Consider the following 22,775-nt stretch of genomic DNA (forward strand, 5'->3'; position numbering starts at 1 on the left):
TTTTAATATATCACTTTATACAAGAGTACTTACTCTCATAGTAACTTGCTATCTAAAATAACCATCAGTAACTTTGACAAAAAATAGCCTAGAGCAACTTTACTGACACCTTCCTTCAGTTCCCAAAGCAAATACACTTCTATTATATTCAATTAAAAAGTTCTTACATAAACTGAATAAGAATGTGTAACAATTAAATGCTGTAATATTTCATTTAAATCGTTTCTTTACTTGTATTAGAGGAATAGTAAACATAATGGCTTTATATTTCAACCTTTCAATAAAGGTTATGTGTCTTGCATGGTAAAAAGATTTACTAAAATTAAAAAAGAGCAACAAACAAACTTAACTTAAGAGAAATAAAATAAATAAATGCAAAATAAATTAAATTAGTTGAAAAAGAAACGAATAAAGTGTTCCAGTTTCAGGCAAACTTCAATTATCGAAAACAATTGGAATATGTTTTCCAGTATACACATTTTAGAAATGTCTTTGTATTTACGTACCGTAAAATATATTATTGTATTTCTATAAGCTTTTAGGTTTTTATTTCTGTTTTAATGGTTATGTTTGTATCAATTATCTATATATAATCTAAAGGTGTTCGTTAAATGTGGAATTACAACCATGCTAAATCAGTTCTATAATTCTACTCTAAACTAGTAGTACAACTTTGAGGCTCTTTGATGCTCAATTAAAATATATTGCTTAGACTTCTTTTTTTAACCAAGTGGTCATCAGCTTCGAATGGAAGTTTCAAACATTGTATCTAGGAATGGTTGTTTTCATCAATATCATGTTTCAAGATTATCAAATTGTGATGAGAATTACAAACATTGAAAATCTAAAGGATTTGAAATTATTTGGAGGTAACGATTACAGCAGGAAACAGATGTCGGACGAGTCATCAGAGGAGTGCGAATCAAGAAGGAAGTGAAACTGATATGCAGCTCAAAAGGTCATCCTGGCCACATTCTTTTCATGTTTCTCGGAGATTTAGTCAGTTTCAATCAGCAGAAGGTGACAGTGATAGACGGCACATGCCTGTCGACTACAAATTTATCAATATAAATCACAGGAAACAACTCTGATTGTTGTTTGAACAACAATTACGGTTTCTTGGAAACTCCTGCTGGTTTTATCGAAGAACGTATAATGGAAGGCAGCTAATGTGTTAAGTGTTACATGTTCTTAAAATTGTTGCCGAATTACATTAAGATTACAAATGTCTTTAACTTTACCCTAGTAACTTCTGCAAATGCCATCCTATATTTGAAACTGTTTAACTGGTGTAAAAGTACGTGTGCGTTTCTTGTAGTAAAGCTACATCGGGCTGTGGGCTGTATCCATTAATGTACAAGTGCAGAGAAAAGTGGTCTCCCTTCAGTATGATAGCCCTACAACCGCTTTTTTTGCTTGTCGAAACTATATTGATTTATTGTTATCAAAGTGTATGATCGTACTTTAAGGACGAGTTGGAAAACCCAACATCATTTTAATATAATAAGCTGAACCTTTGTATACCTTTACATTCTTGCTTAAGACATACGTCTCCGATAAAGGTAATGTAGATAATGCATCGAAACATTGAAGGTTCGAATTTAATAAGATATTATTGAATATTTACCAAATAGATTATTTCACCCTATTAATCGATTTTAATACTTTACAGATTGTGTGTTTTCTTATAACAAAGCCACATCGGATTATCTGCTTGGTTCCACTGAGGGGAATCGAGATCTTGATTTTTAGATTTGTAAATCGGAAGATTGCTTCATAGAAACCTATATATTGAATACTAACATCTTTGTGAAAACGTACGTATAGTTTGTCAAACTGCTGGTTATTCTGTGGAACAGTAGGTGTTATCCAGAGTCAGGAAGAGGCTTCAAAATTTTGTTGGTACTGTGTTAATTCGTAGTATGAGCTTTTTACTTTATGTTAGTATAAAGTATATTTTAAAATAAATATAGGCAAGATAATAGCCATCAATGACCAAAAACGTATTTTTAGTAAGAAAAACAAATAAATGTCCATAAAAATACAAAGTTTCTGTGAAACGTATTTTTATCATATTTTTAACATCTATAGAGTTTATTTCTATGAAATAATAACACTTAAAAGTTATGAGACAGGAAATTCTAAACACACACTAAAGTGCATTGTTCATTTATTATGAAAGACATGTTATACATGACGTTATTGGTTAGGTACGTTTTCCTTTAAAACTTTGCTCTGTGCAATCATCCCAAATAATAAAAAGTAACATTAACTCTATATATCTTTTTTTTTTCACAGTTAAATGAAACTTGTATACGTCAACATCAAATAATATGGAAAACAAAAGGGAAAGACTCGGACATCCCTCTTCCGAAAGCTTTCGCACACAGGATGATATTGATATCAGTCAAACTGACTTGTCGAAGGCTCCTCTAATCAAACAAGATGAAAGTTGTGATACGGTAACGAATAAAATGAAAAACACCATTGGTTTAAAACTCTTTTCTACGTATAAAGGTCTATTATTTACTATTTTAGCTAGCCTACTTTTTTCCATAGTATATGCAATTGTTAAGTTCTTAAAAACTGTAAATTCTGCAAAAGTACTTTGGGTTAACTCAGTTTTTATGACAGTATACAGTAATCCCACTCTTATATTTAAAAATGTTCATCCATTTGGTTCCCCGCTCACAAGGAGAATTATATTAATTCGAAGTGTTGTTTATGCATTGATAGTGTACATGAGATACAGTGCACTTCACTATATACCTGTTGCAGAAGCGAGTGTCATTATCTTTAGTTATCCAATTATGGTATCAGTGTTTGGCAGAATAGTGTTAAAAGAACCATTTGGTTTATTGCAAGCTACATCAGCAGTACTAACTGTAGTAGGCGTTGTTCTTGTATCAAAACTTCCCTTGGAATTCCAAAAAACTAAAGAGTTAAGGAATATAACTTTATCAGATCGGGTTTACGGAGTTGCTATAGCTTTCAGTTCAACAATACTCACTGCCTTTAATATAATTTGTACCCGCTCAATAAAACACACTCCCGTCTCTGTGATTTTGTTCAACAATGGATGGGCTGGTGTTTTTGTTACTTTAATCATTATATTCTTAGAGGGAGAACTTCCGGTCATACCGTGTGGAGAACCGTCTTTGTTAATCGTTTTCTGTTCCATCCTCGAAATACTTGGAACAGCTTTACTCTATAAAGGGCTACAAATTGAACAAGCTGGTATAACTTCTGTTGTTCAAGCAGCCTCTCAAATAACGTTTCTTTTCTGTTGGCAACTGTTTTTTTTCAAAGAAACTCCAGACATGTGGAGTATCTCTGGTGTAATAATAGTTATTTTTTGTGCTATACTTAGCACTTTGGGCAAATATATGTCACTATGTTTGGATGATCCAAAGAGGAAAATGCTTCTTTAAGTTTTATGTTTGATATTATTTTAACCTTACGAGATTAATTTTTTGTGTACTGATGATTTTGTGTTACAGTTATTTCACTTTAATATTTAGAAATATTTAAATGTTTTTTTCTTAATATTAGAGGGAAAATATTCAAATACTAATTGCCATTTTAAATTTCTTTTAGAAAATTATATTAAAATGTGAACTTTCCTAAAGAGCAACGTAAATAGTTTTAGTTGTGGCATTTGAATGGTTTTGTTTTTAAATAGTATATATTTCAAAGTACACATATACTTTGTTTATGACCTATTATACCTTAAAAGTATGTACATATATAAAATTCACCATTCTTAAATAGATCAGGTACATATACCTACAGTTAGTAATAGTTGTACATTATATTAATATTAAACTTATTACAGTAAACACGACACCTACCTATAACGTAAGATAATGAAAAGGGGCAACAGTTTTAAAAAGATTTGATAAAATTTGGGAAAATAAACTGTCTGACATTTTGCTAAAATGCTTATGATACAGAAGTAATAAGGCATGAAAGAATAAATGTATTCATAAAATACGCATCTACATACCATCTCTTTATATACTGAATAACACTATATTTTTATAACATACATAAATTCTTGAAATCTGATTCATAAATTTAATGAAAATATTGTTTTCAATGGAAGTCTGTTGGAATCTAAACATCTTAGAAAAGAATGAAAAAGTTATTTTCGACCATTAATGGTTCCCTCTATCAAATTTTTTTTTTTTTTTTTCAAATACAGTGATTAGAAATAATTTATTCGAAAACTATGTTTTGAGTTAAATGAGTGGTAAAGTTTGTAATAATAGTATTAAATCCATGCTACGTTTTGTCCTTCCTAATTTCGTTGTGTACCATGCATGTATGTTACCATCGGTCATGTCAATGTGTGTTTCAATGGCGAACTTATCTTTATGAATTATATTTGCCATAAATGCGCCATTGGTGGAAAGCTATATCTAAAATATGGTAACAAAATCTCTGTTACCTGGTAGTTCCGAACCTGGTAGCTTCAGTATGACCCAGGTACAGATTTAACTCTACTCTTTTACCGATTCTTTATTTTATTTCCACGAAATAATAACGTAATAATGAATAAAAAGTTAGTCATGTCTCCTTCGCTAGTGGGCCAAAAGAATTCTAGCACGTTTCCTTTAACCAATCAAATCTCTGAGCTTCTCGTTAACATGTTTGTTAAATTATCTTCGAGTGCGTGTACGATATTTTAAGTCTTTAAGTGTTAGACAAATAATGGTTCTTTAGATTTCATTTGAAAGCGTTCTGTTCGCGTTTGAATGAAAGCGCTATTGGAAATAATTAAATATATTCATACCTTAATAAAAATTATATGAAGTAATGCAACAATTATCTTAAAATTGCTTAAAAGTATTACTGGAATTGATAAGCGTTTGTTTTTTGGCAATTAAACACAAAGCTACAAAAGTGACTACCTGTGCCCTGCCCACCAAAGGTACATCTAAAACTCGGTTTTCTAGTATTTTAAGTCCACAGACATACTGCTGTGTCATGGAAAAGAGAATGTATGAGAGATCTAGTTCTACAAAATTTGTTTATTTGAACTTTTTTTTTTAAAGAGTGTTTTAACTTAGTAACCCAATAAAAAGAGTAATAGCATATTTTAATGTATCAGGCCTTTTTAAAAGCATAAAGTTGCCACTTTTTATGATGAAATTGAAGTATATTTCATGCTCAAAATTCGTTTGTTTTATACTTTCACAAAAGCGATATATTATTTTTCACATTTTTTACTGAAAAACTGGAGTTATTATTTACATTGTATCGAATTTCGAGTCTTTCAGTGGTACGGATGTATGCTTACAGACTTATACCGCTAGAAACCTGGTTTCGATACCTGCAGTGGGTAGGACACAGATAATCCATTTTGTAGCGTTATGTTTAACTTCAAACAAAACATAAAATCGACTGCGGGAAATTGAAATTCCAGATTTTATCGTGATAACTCCATAAACCGAGAGCTGATCTACAGAAAGGAATACCTTTTATAGATATATCACTGGTTTTACTCCGAAGTACTAGTTTTTAGCTGAAATATTATCAAACAACATTGGTAGTACCTTTAACTACTTAAACAGAACGTCAAAAGTAAAATAAACTGATTGATTTTGAAACAATATTACTTTATTTACTATCGTAACATAAAATGCACAACTTTTAATTATTTTGTTATTTCTTCTAACACAACTTTAAACCCAATCGTTTATTGGGTCCATATAGTATTTCGTAAGTGGAAGTCATTGAAATTGTTCGGCAATATTTCTGAACTTTAAAAAACGGCTTTCAAATAAGTAATATGAATTATGTTTATAAAAATAAAATACAAGGTAGTTCAAAACTATTACTCCTAATTTACAATTTAGTAACTAATCAACTAAGGAAACACAGCCATATGCTTTTTAACATCTTGTAGCCAAACTCAGTTTTTATTGAAATGTCAGTAGACTTCTATGTATGTACCATTAGTGGTGATCGGCACTTCTAACCGATATTCAGTTTCAGCCCACGTCTACCACAACATATCCATAGTTACAATGGTGATGGCGTCTGTTATTATGGTCCTTAGCTACGGGGTGTTAGCTATTTTCGACACGCTAAAACAAATATCTTTACTTCCTTCCTATGCTGTTGTCGGTAATTACGTATCACCACAGCCAATGACTTAGTCTTTAAAAGCTAAACTAATACCTCAGCCTTTTCTTACACAGTTGTCATCATACGGGTTACACTGCTCACTGGAGTGAATAGGAAAAACGTAAATAAAATAATCAAATATAACAATAAAATTGTTTGAGATTGGTTACGTGATGTTGAAAATGCACAGTTGTATTTCTTCACTTATTTAACAATAAAAAATTAGTTATTTTTTCCCTTTCCTTCAGCTTGTTGGTATTTTTTAAACAACAACAATAATAATTATAAACGCTTATTGTAGTAAATGAAGTTATTACTTGATCTGCAAAAATAAAATCCTTCCGTTATAACAAAAATGATTTGATTTTTGAGATATGTGTTGCTGAAATCCGTAAATAAAATCCAAACTTTTTCATGAAGTTAAAGTTGCAGGCCTGTGTAATTATTTTGGTTGCAATACTGTACAAGTTAGTCAAACCACTAACGTGGTAAAAGAAAGCTTATGAAAAGAACGTACTGATTGGATTTTATTACCATAGTCTATACAGGTAAGAATATGGTTCTACGACATTTCGCAGCCGCAATTTTACACCCGACTCTTGACAGCCAACAATTTGACAGCCGAGCTCGTTGGCAGCGGACAATTTCGCACCCAGGAAAATTGGCAGCGGATGATTACCCAGCCAAGCAATACATAATTACGTTATGGTGTTGTTCATGATGTTACTGATGTTAACTAACAACAAATTAGCATCCATTTGAAAATTGACGTCACTATTAAACCTGGAATAAAATATATCAAATGTCTGCGTTTACTGTTACAACTTCAACACATAGTCTTCTCGTTAAACTTTCATTGAATTATTTTAAAACAGTTTCAAACAGCCGATTAATAACATCATGAAGAACACAGTAACTCACGTGACATCAAACAGAGGAAAGCCGAAGGTATGCAACAATGAATGCGTTTATTTATTCGATAAGGACAGCAAGAAGGTATCATGTGGTATCTTGAGTGGCAGCTACATACTACCCTTAATCGTTTACTGAAGTGGACCACAGCAAACGGTCTAACTTCTCTCTCTTTCAAACCGTCTTTATGCACTTTTGCAGCAAACGGGGTATTCACCCTGATCCTGAGCTCCGTATCGATAAAGTTGTGCTGCCTGTGGTCCCTAAGATAAAGTTCTAGGGGCTTATCTTTGACCATAAGCTGACCTTTATACCACACATCAAGCAGCTGCGGGTCAAATGTACAGGAGCACTGAACATTCTCTGTGTCCTCTCTTCCACCACTTGGAAAGTAGATTGATGTTCTATACGAAAAATATATTGTGCTCTTATTTGATCGAAACTCGACTATGGATCACTTGTTTAATACTCTTCCAAGACCTCGGCCTTAAAGATGCAGGACCCCATTCATCATCAAAGACTTGGGCTCTGCACAGGGTCTTTCAGTACTTCCACAGTTTAGTGCTTACACAAAGAGTTTCATGAACTTTCTTTGTACCTCCACCATTTGCAACTGTCTTTACTACACGCTTCTAAACTTCGTTCCTTACCAAAATATCTCACCTGAGGTTGTGCTTTCCTTCGTCGGTAGACCATACTTTTTCAGAACGGACAATCTGCCATTGCTCCTTTTGGCCTTCGTATCCAGGCGCAGTTATATGAATTGAGTCTGTCTTTGATAACACTGCTGTATCCATTGGTCAGCCCATGGTTTCTTACAGTCCCTAGATGTGACTTATCTTTAAGTCGTTTGAAAAAATCAAACATTCCCGATTGAAAATACTGTCTGTTTTTTACTAAAAATCTTTCGAACCATTCTTTTCATTCCTATTTATGTAGATAGTTCGAAATCAGGGGACTGTGTGAGTTTTGCCATGGTTTGTTGTGGTTTTATGGTTGCACATACAACTCTTTACTGACCTTTCTCTATAGTAACCAAACGAAATGATGATAATACAACTCTTTACTGGCCTCTCTCTATAGTAACCAAATCAAATGATGATAATAAAACTCTTTATTGGCCTCTCTCTATAGTAACCAAATCAAATGATGATAATAAAACTCTTTACTGGCCTCTCACTACAGTAACCAAACCAAATGATGATAATACAACTCTTTACTGGCCTCTCTCTACAGTAACCAAACCAAATGATGATAATACAACTCTTTACTGGCCTCTCTCTACAGTAACCAATCCAAATGATGATGATAATAGAACTCTACAGCTTCTGTGTTCACTGCTGAACTGTACGCCATTTCTCATGCCCTGGATCACATAGAAGCTAAGCAGTACTCAAACTTTCACTATTTATACTGAGTCGCTTAGTTCTCTATGGACCTTGGAAGCGCTTCACGTTAGTTCACACTCTGTTCTCGCCGATATTCAAAACCGGCTGGCCTATTCCTCTTTAACATCTACTTCTATCCAGTTTTTCTAGATACCGGGCCACGTTGGTATTCTATCTGCTTTGGCACTATCACTGCTGTGCCTGTTCCATACATGGACTATGGTCCTGTATTCAAGTCTCAACTCCATGCCAGCTGACAGTCGACTTGAAGTGAGCAACGTGAAAACAAGCTTTTCCAATAAACCCTATGTTGGACTTTGGCCGTCTTGCTTCCGTAAGGAAAGAGGAAATTGTTCTAACTAGATTACGCATTGGTCACAGTTTTTTAACTCATTGTTTTGAACTAATGCACCAATGCGTAGTCTGTGTGACACTCAGGTCACAAAAAGTCATATTTTACTTTCTTGCCGTCGTTATGACTGTCAACGACGGCACCATTTTAAACATGTTCTGTTCTAAGGCTTATCCATAACGTTACACAGTGTTATTGGTTTTGGTGACACTGCCCACCTTGGAAATGGTTTTAGTTTCTTTAAAAGCCATTAATCTTTTTAATGCTATTTAAGTTTTTAATTTATAGATTAGACCTTTTTTAATGTGATTCCTCTTCAAGAATCAAAGTCCATCTTTTTTGATTTGAAATCAGAAAATGGTCATAACGTCAAATAACACTGAACCAGGACTGAAAAGGCCAACTTCAAGTAAATGACAGTGGTTTTTGAAAGTACCTGTTAGTCCAGCTGGCGAGTTATGATCATTACAATTATGCTACAGAAAGGCCTTTACAACTTACACCAGATGTAAACATTAGTTTTTAATGCTATTTATGTTTTTTTTTAACTTTATTTTGTTTTACCTTAATTTACTTTTATGAAATTTATTAAATTTGCTTTAATTTTAACTTTTTACCGGATCTTTTGTGCAGATAGCCTAGCTGCTTTGTACCATAAAACACCAAACAACCAACCAACGAATAGTGAGATTAACCGTCAGATTATAACACCTCGACGGCTTGAAAACATGATCATGTTTGATGTGAAGGGAATTAAAACCCGCGTCATTTAATCTGTGAGTCGAGCGCCCTAACTAACTGTCCATTCCAGTCTGACTCTGAAAAATCGAAGTGGATAAATAATAAGTCCTGCTATTGAAACAGAAGCCAATATCAGATATGATAAAGTATCAGTAAAATACGAAAATATAAAATGATCAGACACATGGATTTACAAAAAGACTGGAAATGTAGCAATAACCATCCACTGTGACTTGATACAATGTTAGTAAAATTAATATTAAGTAATTTTGTATTAAAATATTGATTTGTTTTAAAAAGAGTTTCTTTTTCTCAGCTGTATACAGTGCGGCTTATAATTAAAGTATTTATGTTTAAAATAAGCTTAGTGAAATAACTAAATATGTAGCTTCATATCATAACATAAAGAAGCCATTTATTTTGATTTTCTTACGTACAGCGCATGCTCACATTATACAGACTACACACGAATATGAGATGTATAAAATTTACTGGTGTTAATAAGCACCAGATAATGTAACAAAGAAAGCTCAAGTGAGATGGCTTGCCTCTAAGAACCTAACGTCGGAAATTTAAAAATCTACATATTAATCAATTGCCAATTTAAGTAACAAAATAAAAATATTTTTAAGTGTCCCAGAGTGTAATAAAAATGTGATAAGATTTGGTAAAATATTATTCATGGTTCTTCAATGAGCTAATGTAATACGTTGTTATTTATCCTCAGACAAAGAGTAGAACATTTTCTTTTAAGCATCGATAATCATTACAAGGAACAAAGAGTTGTATATGAAATAGCTCATTTATCTTAACGTATATGTAATCATTCATATCTATTGGTTATTTTAGATAACACGCTAGTATCCCTCTGTAATTCGTTCAGAACAACATTCTCCATATCTCAAGAGTCTTTAAATTTTCCTAATTCTCTCTTCATCATCCCTAATGTTTTATAAACACCAGAAAGCCTAAAAAAATATTTATTTTCAATAAGGAAACTGGGTTTCGATACCCATGGTAAACAGAGTACAAATGACCCATTTGTAGGTTTGTGGTTAATTACAAACAAACAAAAGGTAGCTAGTTGCGCCATTTCTTCAGCTGCTTTTGTGTCTTTGAAGACTGAGATTTGAGCGTTTACCAGGTTCTTCCAGCAGAGGGTGGGCAACGTATTTTTCACAGTGGCCACAATTGTAGGTAATGAAAACAACGTTGACCACACTATTCACAAAAAATTGAAAGATCTTTAATCAAAACAGTTTTATTTCAACTAATCTTAAGTGTGAAGATTGAAGAGGATATTCATCAACAAGTTTTGTGAAATCTGGCTTAATATCTATGCTCAATGTGCATCGTAGCTCTGTCTCCAAATTTATATCAATAAGCTGAGATCTGAACCTAGTCTTGAAAAAATGTGGCGTAGAAAATGTTGACTCACACACACCTGGAGATCCAAACATGGAAATTAATTTTGAAATTGCTATATTTAAATTTGGAAGATTCTCATCATTCAGAAAAGTGAGCTACATCTCTCTGATAGAATTGTTTGTTTACCTTCTATGTGTTCAACACTTTGGAGGGTAAGAATCTTGTTTTTAAATCTACACTTACTCAAAAACAAAATGTAATTTCGTAACTTAAATTTCCTGATTCAGATTGAAATGGATTATACAAAAATTTAAATATCAGTTTTAAGTTTTTAAATTCAGAAACGTGATTCATATTTTTGAGATATACTTTTGGTCGAGTTTACATCATGATCGTTGTTATTTTCTAGAAAAGTATTCACCTTTGCAAAATGTGTCGAATCATTCTTTTGTTACTGTTTAGCAAAGAGGTTTAGCTTTAATTGAAATTTATGGAGAGACTGTGATTGCTCGATTATTATTTTACCTCTTCCCCGAAACATCGTATTCAAATTATTCAAGTGAGCCATCATGTCGCATAGAAAGTGCAAATCACACTGCCATGATAAAGTTTCAATTTCAGGGAAATTTTCAATCTTACCTTATTTAAAAAGATACTCTTTTACTTGAGGAGATAAGGAACTAAATAGTTCCAAGCATTTCCGTCTACTTAATCATCTTACACTGTTATTAATCTTCATAGTGTTATTTATGAATAGGAAAATAAACTTTGTACAAAGAATCATATATCATTCTTGGAAGCTTTACACTTCAATGAATCATTTTTTTCTTTATTAAACGAAACAAACCTTCAGCCGATTATTGTGAAACGAACTCTGTACTTTATATCCACTACCCGGCGTTGTGTCATTGGCACAGTAATTTCTTAATAATTTCGTCAATGATTTAAATCGTTATGACCATTGCAATTACCTCACGGAAGCATTGCTTTAAAACATCAAACTAATTCACCTCAACAGTAGGAGACCAAAAACATATTTGCAACTTATATAGATCATTTTTTTTTACTTTAGCTGATCACACATTTTTGCAGAAAGTAAAATCAGAAAGTAAATTTTACAACTTTCTAATTGTGGATTTAATTATTGTTTCATTATTCTTTGTAGCAAGATCCATATGTCATTCAAAAATATAATTATTATACCTCTGTATATTTTAACTTCAGAAACTGTAGCATGTTTATTCATCGACGTGTAGCTTTACCTATTGGGTTTCAAGAAACGTAAGTACGTCCATGATATTTTCGATATACCAAAAGCGAATATCTACAGAAAATACCTATATGTAGTCTTATAACAACAAAATAATGACTGAATTTTTATCATGCTAGTGTATTCGACTAATAACACATCCAAACTAGTAGTATATATTGATTATCCTTCAGAATAAGATTGAAAATACGCCATAAAATTCTATAAGAATCTACAAAACAGAAAATAAAGAAAACATAATTATTGGCCGTCTGAGCTACAAGCAACACATGAAAATTAAATTGATTTAATTAAAAATTATGTGAGCAAAGCAAACTGAATTTAAAAGGAAAGTGAATATATACAACACATCTGACCCACAGGCTAAAGTATAAACTAAATTATCAGACCAAAGTAAAAAAAATGTTTCAGTAAAGAACAATTCATTTTTATTTATAAGTTACAAAGAATATCTGTGAAAGGATATCTATCCTCAAAATTCTCATCACATTTACATCTGATCGTTGACATATTGAATCTGCAGAGTCCAAAAGTACCAAATGTGAACGCTCGACTGTATATACATTTATAGCAAAAATTCTCTATAATAGAAATCTCTTATCAGAAAAAGTAGTACACAGTTATTCTTAAGATTTTAGAAAACTGAGAAAGACACATGATCTAAAAATAACTAAATTTATATCTTGACAAAAAACGCGCAAAATTATTTTACTAATATCATCAGTGAATAAACTAAAGGTTCGAAATATTAAATACTCACTTCATTTTAAATACAGTTCTTGAATATGTGTTAAACTTTGAAATAAGAAATAACATGGCCGATTGTTTCATCAGCCATGATACACATAATATTGTGAAGTGATAATATATACAAGTATGCAAAGAAAAGTATCCCTTCTAAATTCTAATATGATTACAGTCTACCCGACTTCAGTAACATAGATATAGTAAGTAGGCATGAGTGTAATTTAATAATAGTTTTTTTTTCTGTCTTTACTTATTTCATTCTGATAATAAACATTAATAACAAAAATTACAAATTCTACTAACCAAATTTTTTCTCGTCAGCATAGCTTTTGAAACTCGTTTTTCTGTTTTCGTTGTAATTTTTACTAATCGTAACGGATTTATAGTTAAATATTTTTTAATATTTTTTGTTTGATGCAACATATATTTATAAATGTATGTAACGTATATTGTTAAAGGCGTTTTGTGAAAGTTCCACTTGTTCTATAAATTTATAGAAGATTTTGAGAGAAAGAATCAACAATGTACGATCTATATAAAATAATAGTGATTGTCAGTAGTTTTACTGAATGATTGTTTTAAATAATCATCTTAAAATGAGACATTTATAATATTGTTGAATCACTATTATGAACCATGGAAGCTATAGTTTTAATAATCACTTATTAATCCGAAAACTAGAAACATTTGACCAGAAGTGTCTAGATATTTCGAACATTAAAATCCATTCAATTTCGTAGAATTAATTTCGGGTGTTAATATATTTACAAGGGCATTAAAAATCTTTCTCAGTAAAAAGTGAGCTTATAAACCAGGTGAGGCCAAACAAAAACAGAGATTGCAAGCTTTGCCATCAAGAAAAGTGCACCTGTGTATCAACATAGAATTAATTCGTTAATCGTCAACCGTCTATAAAATATTCAGTTTTGCCCACGAAGAATAATCGGTACTGTTTGTAAATTTGTAAGACCCGAGATACTCCAAATATCTGGAATTTCTTTTAAAAACAATAACTGCCAGCAGAATAGAAAGATAATGTGAGAAACTGCTCGAACAACAGAAGCTACTCCAGCTTGTTCTGTTTTTAATCCTACATAAAGTAAAGCTATTCCAACAATCTCGATAATGGAACAGAAGACAATTAACAAAGATGGTTCTCCACACGATATAACTGGAAGCTGTATCTCTGAGACTATAATGATTAAACTAACAATAATACCAACCCATCCACTGTTGAATAAAGTCACAGAAAAAGCAGTATCTTTCAACCAGCGTGTACAAATAATGTTAATAGCTCCGAATATTATTGAAGCGAAAGTCATAAAAACACCGTATGTACGATCTAATAAAGTATTACTGTTTAACTCTTTAGATTCTTAGATTTCTAAGGGAAGTTTTGATACCAGAGCAACACCTACTATAGTTAACACTGCTGATATAATTTCTAGTAAGTCAACTGGTTCTTTCAAAACTACTCTGGCTATCACAGATACCTTAATTGGATAACTGAAAATGATGACACTCGCTTCAGCATTGGGTATATAATGAAGTGCACTGTATCTCAAATACACTACCAATGGATAAATAACACTTCGAATTAATATAATTTTTCTGTTAAGTGGTGGACCGAGAGGATGAATATTCTTGAATACAAGAGGTGGAATACTGAGTACTGTCATAAAAACTGATTTAACCCAGAGTACATTGGCTATATCTACAGTTTTTAAATACCTAACAGTAGCATACGCTGTGAAAAAAATAATAGAAGCTAACACAGTAAATAATAAACCTTTATACACAAATAAAAGTCTTAAACCAGAAGACATTTCCATTTTTTCGGTTGTCACATTAAAACTTTCATCTTAAATGATCAGAGAAGCTTTTGGTAAGTTAATTTCAAAGATGTTAACATCCTCCTCTGTGCTAAAGGTTTTGGAATTGTATTTTCTGAAACTTTTACTTTTGGTGTCCATGCTTCTTAGAAGCAAGATTTAATATGTCCTGTTAACTCTAAAAAATAAAGATAAATGATGTTACCTTTTAACATATAGATTAAAATAGAATAAAGTTTTTACATTTTGCCGTTTGTATCATTAAGTTTTATATTAAATAAACTTTAGGAAGAACTTTTACTTAGCAAAAAACTAAATATGCAGCAAGGCTCAAGTAATACCAAACAAGAAACATTAAATTTCAGCTTGAGCTTAAATATTACCAGTTTGATAACTTCTGAATACCTATTGTTGTACAAATATTAAAATAATGATACAAATACCACATACATGTATGATATGTCTGACGCAGAAAGTTTGTTTTTACAAAAATATATTACCTTTTCTTATAAAAACTTTATTTATAATCCGGAAGAACTTCTTTAAATGTTAAAATGAATATCGTTTCTTTGGTCACAGTTAAACATATCATGGTAGAAACCCGGTTTCTAGCAATATAAGCTGACAGACATACCGCTGTGCCACTTGAAGACGAAATGAACATCGTCGATATGACGATGTTTAGTTTCGTAACATGGTTTTAAAAATCATATGCAGACATCTTAATATTTCCTGTTTGTTTGATCTACAAGGTAAGATACATATATTTACTTTGAAGCCAAATGCTTGAAACACCAGTCTCTTTCATCTGAACGGGGGCCCGGCATGGCCAAGCGTGTTAAGGCGTGCTACTCGTAATCTGAGGGTCGCGGGTTCGCATTCCCGTCGCGCCAAACATGCTCGCCCTTTCAGCCGTAAGGGCGTTATAATGTGACGGTCAATCCCATTATTCATGGTAAAAGAGTAGCCCAAGAGTTGGCGGTGGATGGTGATGATTAGCTGCCTTCCCTCTAGTCTTACACTGCTAAATTAGAGACGGCTAGCACAGATAGCCCTCGAGTAGCTTTGTGCAAAATTCCAAAACAAACAAACAAACAAAATTCATTTGAACGAGAGCTCTTTTTAGAAGAAATCTAAATACTGTAATAGAAAATTCCCTGAAGCATTTCTTTCGAAATAACCAGCTGAGGTTCTCAACCTTCCTCCTAAAGTCGGAATGTTAATTTGGATTAGTTCTTTCAAAGAACTAATTACGGTTGTCAGTGTGTCTTCTAAAGGCAAATAACTTTATTAGTCAAATTGGTTATTATGTTGGCCATATATATTGTAATATATACTTTATAATAAGCTAAATATCAAGAAAATACTGATATCACTGATCAAAATGGTGACAACAATTTTTTGAAGCTCCGCCCCGACTCGGGATTACACCTTCCGTTCCACCAGAAGTCTAGTAGTTTAAGAAACAAGAGAGTACGTTTTCGCAAAAACAGTAGAGAAAAGTAGAGAAAGATTTATAATTTCTTTTCTCAACTTGATGTACCCACAAATCAAGTTTTCTATAGGTACTTCTTTCCTGGTCTTTAAAAATATTTGTGTTAGTACCTGGTAAATTTAAATTTAATGCGTTTAAGAAGACAAAAATATAACATAAATTGCCACCTTATAATTAACCAATGCAAATTATGAAACCTGTCTCTAAGTTCAAATATTGCATCTCATCTTTTGCTGATGGGGGAATTTTGCTCCAAAAATAATTTCATTTTTCATTTCGATGAGTCTTTTTAATACATTTTATTTTAATAACCACCGATTTTCACGTTGTAATACGAGACACTTGTGTTCAGTTCCTGATTCTTTGTACAAAACAGTAAATATTTTGTAATTGAACGAAAGAGAGTTTTTATAGTTTATAAATTCAACACATTATTGTACAGTTGAATTCAAAAGTAAGAGCATTTTCTTAATAGCTAAAGCCTGTCTATGAATGTTACAATGCAACCATTCTCAGTCTTATGCCACTACTTGGGTCCTCTGGAAACTTTTGTATGGGAACCTGCCACTGAGCGAGCACCAACGGTACTTAATCCAACACATTTTATCCATTGAATATCACTCTGAATCATAAAATTATTGATTAAATTAAAAGTTTCGTTTCCCATTATTCTTGATGGGAGTGGTCTACAAAAATAAATTTTCATGAATTATTTCCTTTAAATTATATCTTACAAAGCACATTAAATTGACATTATTTGCTATGTATGTGTTTTCATCCATTTGTAATGAAAGAAGTGACTACAGTAAACTCACCATATAAGAGTTTCTTCAGTATTTTTCGCCATATCCACAATTCTACGCTTCGCTGTATTATTAGACAGGAATAGTAAATTCAACTGGTTTTCTTGTGTGTGTTTTCTGTTGTATAAACACGAGATGTAATTATTTTTACTGCAGAAAGTATGAATGTTTCATCAATAGTATGCAGATAACCTGTCTCGGCTATTAGTTTTGAAATATCATATAAGGTCAAAATCAAGAGTTCATTCTAAGATCTCGGGGAAGAAAGTGCGCAAAATTATTTTTTTGGAAAAAACTTTCATTTTTCTTATTTATGAAAAACTCTATTGGCTTATTTCAGTATTCTGGATATCTGGTATTCAAGTGGCATTTCAGTTTCGATGGTTTCATGCTCTCATTTGATAATGTTGAATAACAAAAATGCTTAGTGGCAAGTTATTATTGCTTCCAAAACTTATAAAACATTACTTAAAATACTCATCACAATACTGTCGAGTCCAATGGATTTTTGTTTTCCTTTCTTTGCTACCAAACTGCATATCACGCAAATGTTTATGATTAAGCATATAATTTCACTAACTTCAATTCACTAGAACTAGGTTGCATTTGCAAATCACTTGAAGTTCTGGGGACTGTTTACTATTCTGTTGATAACTTTGGGGGTTGTTTATTCTTTGTAATCAAATTTGTAAATACATTTTGTTTTTCGAGCATTTGTTTTGAGTCTCCAAGCGTTACAGTAATTTTCTATTTCGTTTAATACTTCTGGTTGTAGGTTTGGTGATGGTTGGAATGTATGAACTCTTCCCAGCAAACTGGAAATAGACGTAGGAACATTTCGCTCATATATTTGATGAATAGTATAGGAATAACTACCTTTCGTTGAATAACATCTGTCCCTAGTGTAAAATAATCCAAGAAAGTACTCGATTCAATTACCCTAGATTTTCTGTATCTAGAAAGTTGGAAAGTCATCAGATAATAGCTCGCAGTAGTTTCATTTGGAACTTTTGAAATTTTAACCCGTTACATCATACATGAAACCATTTCTTATGCTTTCTGCGAGTCGTTTTAAATGGTCTATAGTCTGCCTTAATTTTCAGAAACCATTATCAATTTCCAGTACGCTTGACTTCAGTTCGAGCAATCTCAATAGTCTAATACTAATTGTTTTATCAAGAGTTTACCATTACAGTTCATAAGGTTGATTGGTCTGTAACCTTCAAGTTTATTTTATTAGCTGGCTTTTCTTCTTCCAGGAACATTAAAACGTTCACTATCTTTCAATTAGCTGTTATTTAGTCCGATTTCAGGAGCAGATCAAACATAGCAGATACATGCTCGTAGAATAGTGTTCCGTCTTGGCTTAGAGCCTTATTTTGACCAGTACCAACTTTTTGACTTTATAAAATAAATATAAACGTCTTTCCTGTTTTACCCTTTAAAATGTAAATTATTCATATTAGTGCTGCCCCCAAGTGGCTCAGCGGTATGTCTGCGAACTTACAACGTTAAAAACCGGGTTTCGATACCCATGGTTGGCAGAGCACAGATAGCCTATTGTGTAGCTTTGTCCTTAATTCAAAACAAAAGGCGTGCGACTCATAATCTGAGGGTCGCGGGTTCGCATCCGCGTCGCGCTAAACATGCTCGCCCTCCCAACCGTGGGGGCGTTATAATGTGACGGTCAATCCCACTATTCGTTGGTAAAAGAGTAGCCCAAGAGTTGGCGGTGGGTGGTGATGACTAGCTGCCTTCCCTCTAGTCTTACACTGCTAAATTAGGGACGGCTAGCACATATAGCCCTCGAGTAGCTTTGTGCGAAATTCCAAAACAAACAAACAAACAATCCTTTAAAAAACTTAAGTATATAGTGAAACATGAATTACCAACCAATAATAGATGAACATTAGATGTTTGTAACGTGTAGAATACTCGATGATTTGTACACTATACAATCGGTGTTCTTAGGAAGCCAACATTTATATTATGTATGAAATGAAGGTATAAAAAATATCGTTAGACATAATATTAAATTTCATTACATACATTTATATAATACGCTTACTTGCAGTAAAAGAGAGAATAAAAACACGCCACATATAAATAATACAAAACATTTTGTAAATGTGAAATAACGTAGGCGTCGCAGTGCCAAAAAGAATGTAAACGGGACTAAAGGGATGAGAGAGTTATGTATAGAACAACCCTGCACGAATTTCAATATTAAAATTTAATGTTACACTTTAAAACGCATACTCGACTTTAATATTACATCAGTTGCAAGTTATATACTCCTAAGTGTTAGTAGGTTTCTAGTGTGAGGCCGATTCCTGAAAATTATCCACAATGTCAAGCCTTACATAACATCTGTTCACATTATGATTAGAGAAATAGAGCCCGATTCAATGGTCTAGCAGTGCTAATGTATGTACTTCCTTGCAGTTTAATATATGATGTAGCTTTTTTGTTGGACTGGATGTAAACTAATTTGAGCTCTTTCAAGTAAGTTACAAGGAAGTAAGAAGATCTAAATAAAAATGTTGCGATTACTTGTAGAAAGCAAGCTTTGGTTACGGCAATCTTAAAAAAAGTAACTGAATGCTTTATGATGGTGCCTCTTTCGTCATTAATTTTTTTGTAATAAGTGATCGGTGCTCTCAGTAATTTAATGTTAAATGTTGAATGTGTATTTGAAACAAAATAAAGCTAAATTTTAAGCGACTTTAATATTTAATAATCACGAAAAATTAAACAAAAGTGACATTTTTTTAAAAATCTCAGAAATACTTCATTCCTTCTATTCATCGTATGAAGAATGGAATACAGTTAAAACTGTATCTAAATTATTATATACAAGTTTTTATTATAAAGGTGGTTTCAGTTGATACGAATTTATAATCCCTATCAAAACGAAACATGTTGCCAAGGCGTACCTGAAGCTATCAACATCAGATTTCGTCAGTACAAATGTTTGTGTCAAGTTACACACTATGCATTTTGCTGTTAACAAATAGTGGGATTGACTGTCACATTATAACGCCCCCAAGGTTGAAAGGGCTAAACGTCTTAATAAGATGGAATACAATTACACGCATACGTCTAAAAATATCATTTTTGAATGATTTTCTTCTTAATGCAAAATTACCGTTTTCCAGTTTTTAGGCAGAATATATTAATATTTTGTCATTCCACATTTTAATGTTAATTGTTTGCACCACTATCGTTGGATTATTTTATTACATTCTCCGAAATACAACTTGCATCTTTTTCTTGCTTTAAGAAGTCCTGGGTATCAACGTATATCTTAATAACATCATGATGTGTATAGCGCTATAAAATAATGTATACAGTTCTCTTGATTAAGAGGTAGATGACAGCATATATTTGAACTTTATTTATATTTTCCCCATCATTATCAATAAGTTCGCACAGTGTTAACACCAGTAAAGTGTAGAGAGTTCGTGAACTAATTGTCTCATGTTAAACGATGAATCTATACTGCGACAGTCTCATTCCTTCTTCTAGCAGGAAGTATTTTGTGTTTTCTACCTCTACTGATTATATATCTGTGTTTAACTATACACTAATGACACATTGACATTTGATATTCATAACGATTCTATCATTGGTATTGTTATTACACTTCGTAACTTTTATGTTCGCTTTCTTCCGCTACCTGTTTTTAATGTGTTTGTTTCTGTTTCTAATTTGTAGTTAAGCACAAAGCCACACAATCTGTGCACTATCCACCACGTGTATTGAAACCCGGTTTCTTCCATTTTAAAAACATAATCACTTCAGCGCGAAATTTACCTTCACCTCAATAATTTCAAGAGGCCCAACATGGCCAGGTGGTTAAGGCACTCGACTCGTAATTTGAGGGTCGCGAGTTCGAATCACACGAAACATACTCGCCCTCTCAGCCGTGGGGACGTTATAATGTTCGGTCAATCCCACTATTCGCTGGTAAAAGAGTAGCCCAACAGTTGGCGGTGGGCGGTGATGACTATCTGCATTCCCTCTAGTCTTACACTGCTAAATTAGAGATGGCTAGTACAGATAGCCCTCGTGTAACTTTGCGCGAATTCAAAATAAACCAATCCAATAATTTCAAACCTACTCACGATTAAATAAAATGTATTTATTTATTGTAAACTGACATTTAAGTATCTTTAGCTGTTAAGTTTCTAATTTCATTAGTGAAACAGCTAAGAACACAAGGGGTTTCGTTGGACATAACTTGATAATCGGTAGAACCTAAGTGCATTGGTAAAACAATGGAAAACGATTGCTATAAAAAAACTACTGTTACAGTTAGAGTCTGATCTTATCTTATACGCAGTACTATATAAATGTATATATAAATATCGTTTTTTGGTCGTTTCAATGTATTTGAAACATACGTGCACCATAAACATTTTTTTTTTAAATTTTATGTATTTTCTAAGAAGATATCAGTGATTACAATCCTTTAATCCATGCTATACTTATAGTATTACTCATATAAGTGAGAAAGTTGTTGACGACAGTAATAACAGCCAAACAAACGTTTGTAACACTAATATGTCTACATGAACCAAATACTATAAAAATTAGGATCTGATATGTTCCGTTCCATTACAACATTACATCGGGTGTGATTCTTGTGTAATTTACTCAATATTGCATTCAAAATTGTGTTTAAAAATGAATTTAACCCTCTGTAATAGAGTAATCAGTCAGTTTCTTTTCTGGTTTTTGGAATTTCGCACAAAGCTACACGAGGACTATCAGCGCTAACCGTCCCTAATTGAACAGTGTAAAACTAGAGGGAAGGCAGCTAGTCATCACCACCCACCGCCAACTGTTGGGCTACTCTTTTACCAACGAATAGTGGGATTGACCGTCACATTATAACGCCCCCACGGCTGGGAGGGCGAGCATGTTTGGCGCGACGCGGATGCGAACCCGCGACCCTCAGATTACGAAGCGCACGCCTTAACGCGCTAGGCCATGCCAGGCCAGTAATCAGTCAGCTTAGAAAGGTTAAAGCCACTAAGATGTACAATGAAGGAAATTAAAATAACTCACTGTAAAACTGTTTGTTTATTTAAGAAAACAACAACAAAGAATTCAAACCAAAGGACAATGAAACCGAGGAACGTACACCCAAACAACAGAAAATCAACCAGCCCACCACGACAACAAAGGAAGCGCAACCCGACAAAAAAATACCCTTAAACAAAGAATAATAAACAAGAATTCCGCATTTAAAAAAGTATACTCACTATTTAAAAACATATATTCTAAATAATACATTTGGACATTACTAACAGTGAATCGGGTTGTATCAGAACCATTTTTGTTACGGTTTGATGGAATTTAATAGCCTTTTCGGATGCAAAATATTCAAATATTCATATCATACATTCGAGTTTCAAATCATGGAATTAGAAATTGCAAAACGGGGATATCCTTGTGCTTAATGGCATTAGAAAATAAAGATAAATTAATAAACGTCAAACACTACGAGTGTCCAGAAAGAGAATTACAAGTCCTACTCCAGCTGTTACAAGAAAACTTCAGTATTTTGTAAGAGAAAGAAATGTATTAACACAAAGGTTTTGTTCAAATTGCGTCTACATGCCACAAACAACAAGCTGTAAATCTATTACAATAACCAAATTACATAATTTTACTTATCAAACAATTTATTACTTGTCACGTTTCATAATTTACCCTCGTAAACAAAA

General features: G+C 32.7%; 1 protein-coding gene across 1 annotated transcript; it reads left to right on the forward strand.

The window, feature by feature from the left end:
* Nucleotides 1–2,333: 2,333 nt before the first annotated feature.
* LOC143227423 (solute carrier family 35 member G1-like) lies at nt 2,334–3,431 on the forward strand. Its single transcript, XM_076458874.1, has one exon. The coding sequence runs from the start codon at nt 2,334–2,336 to the stop codon at nt 3,429–3,431; it is 1,098 nt and encodes a 365-aa protein (XP_076314989.1).
* Nucleotides 3,432–22,775: the final 19,344 nt, after the last annotated feature.

Source organism: Tachypleus tridentatus, chromosome 9, assembly GCF_004210375.1.
Source record: "Tachypleus tridentatus isolate NWPU-2018 chromosome 9, ASM421037v1, whole genome shotgun sequence".
Taxonomy (NCBI): Eukaryota; Metazoa; Arthropoda; class Merostomata; order Xiphosura; family Limulidae; genus Tachypleus; species Tachypleus tridentatus.

Excerpts from the sequence above, each read along its gene's own strand:
- LOC143227423 (XM_076458874.1), top strand. The coding sequence starts at position 2,334 with ATGGAAAACAAAAGGGAAAGACTCGGACATCCCTCTTCCGAAAGCTTT.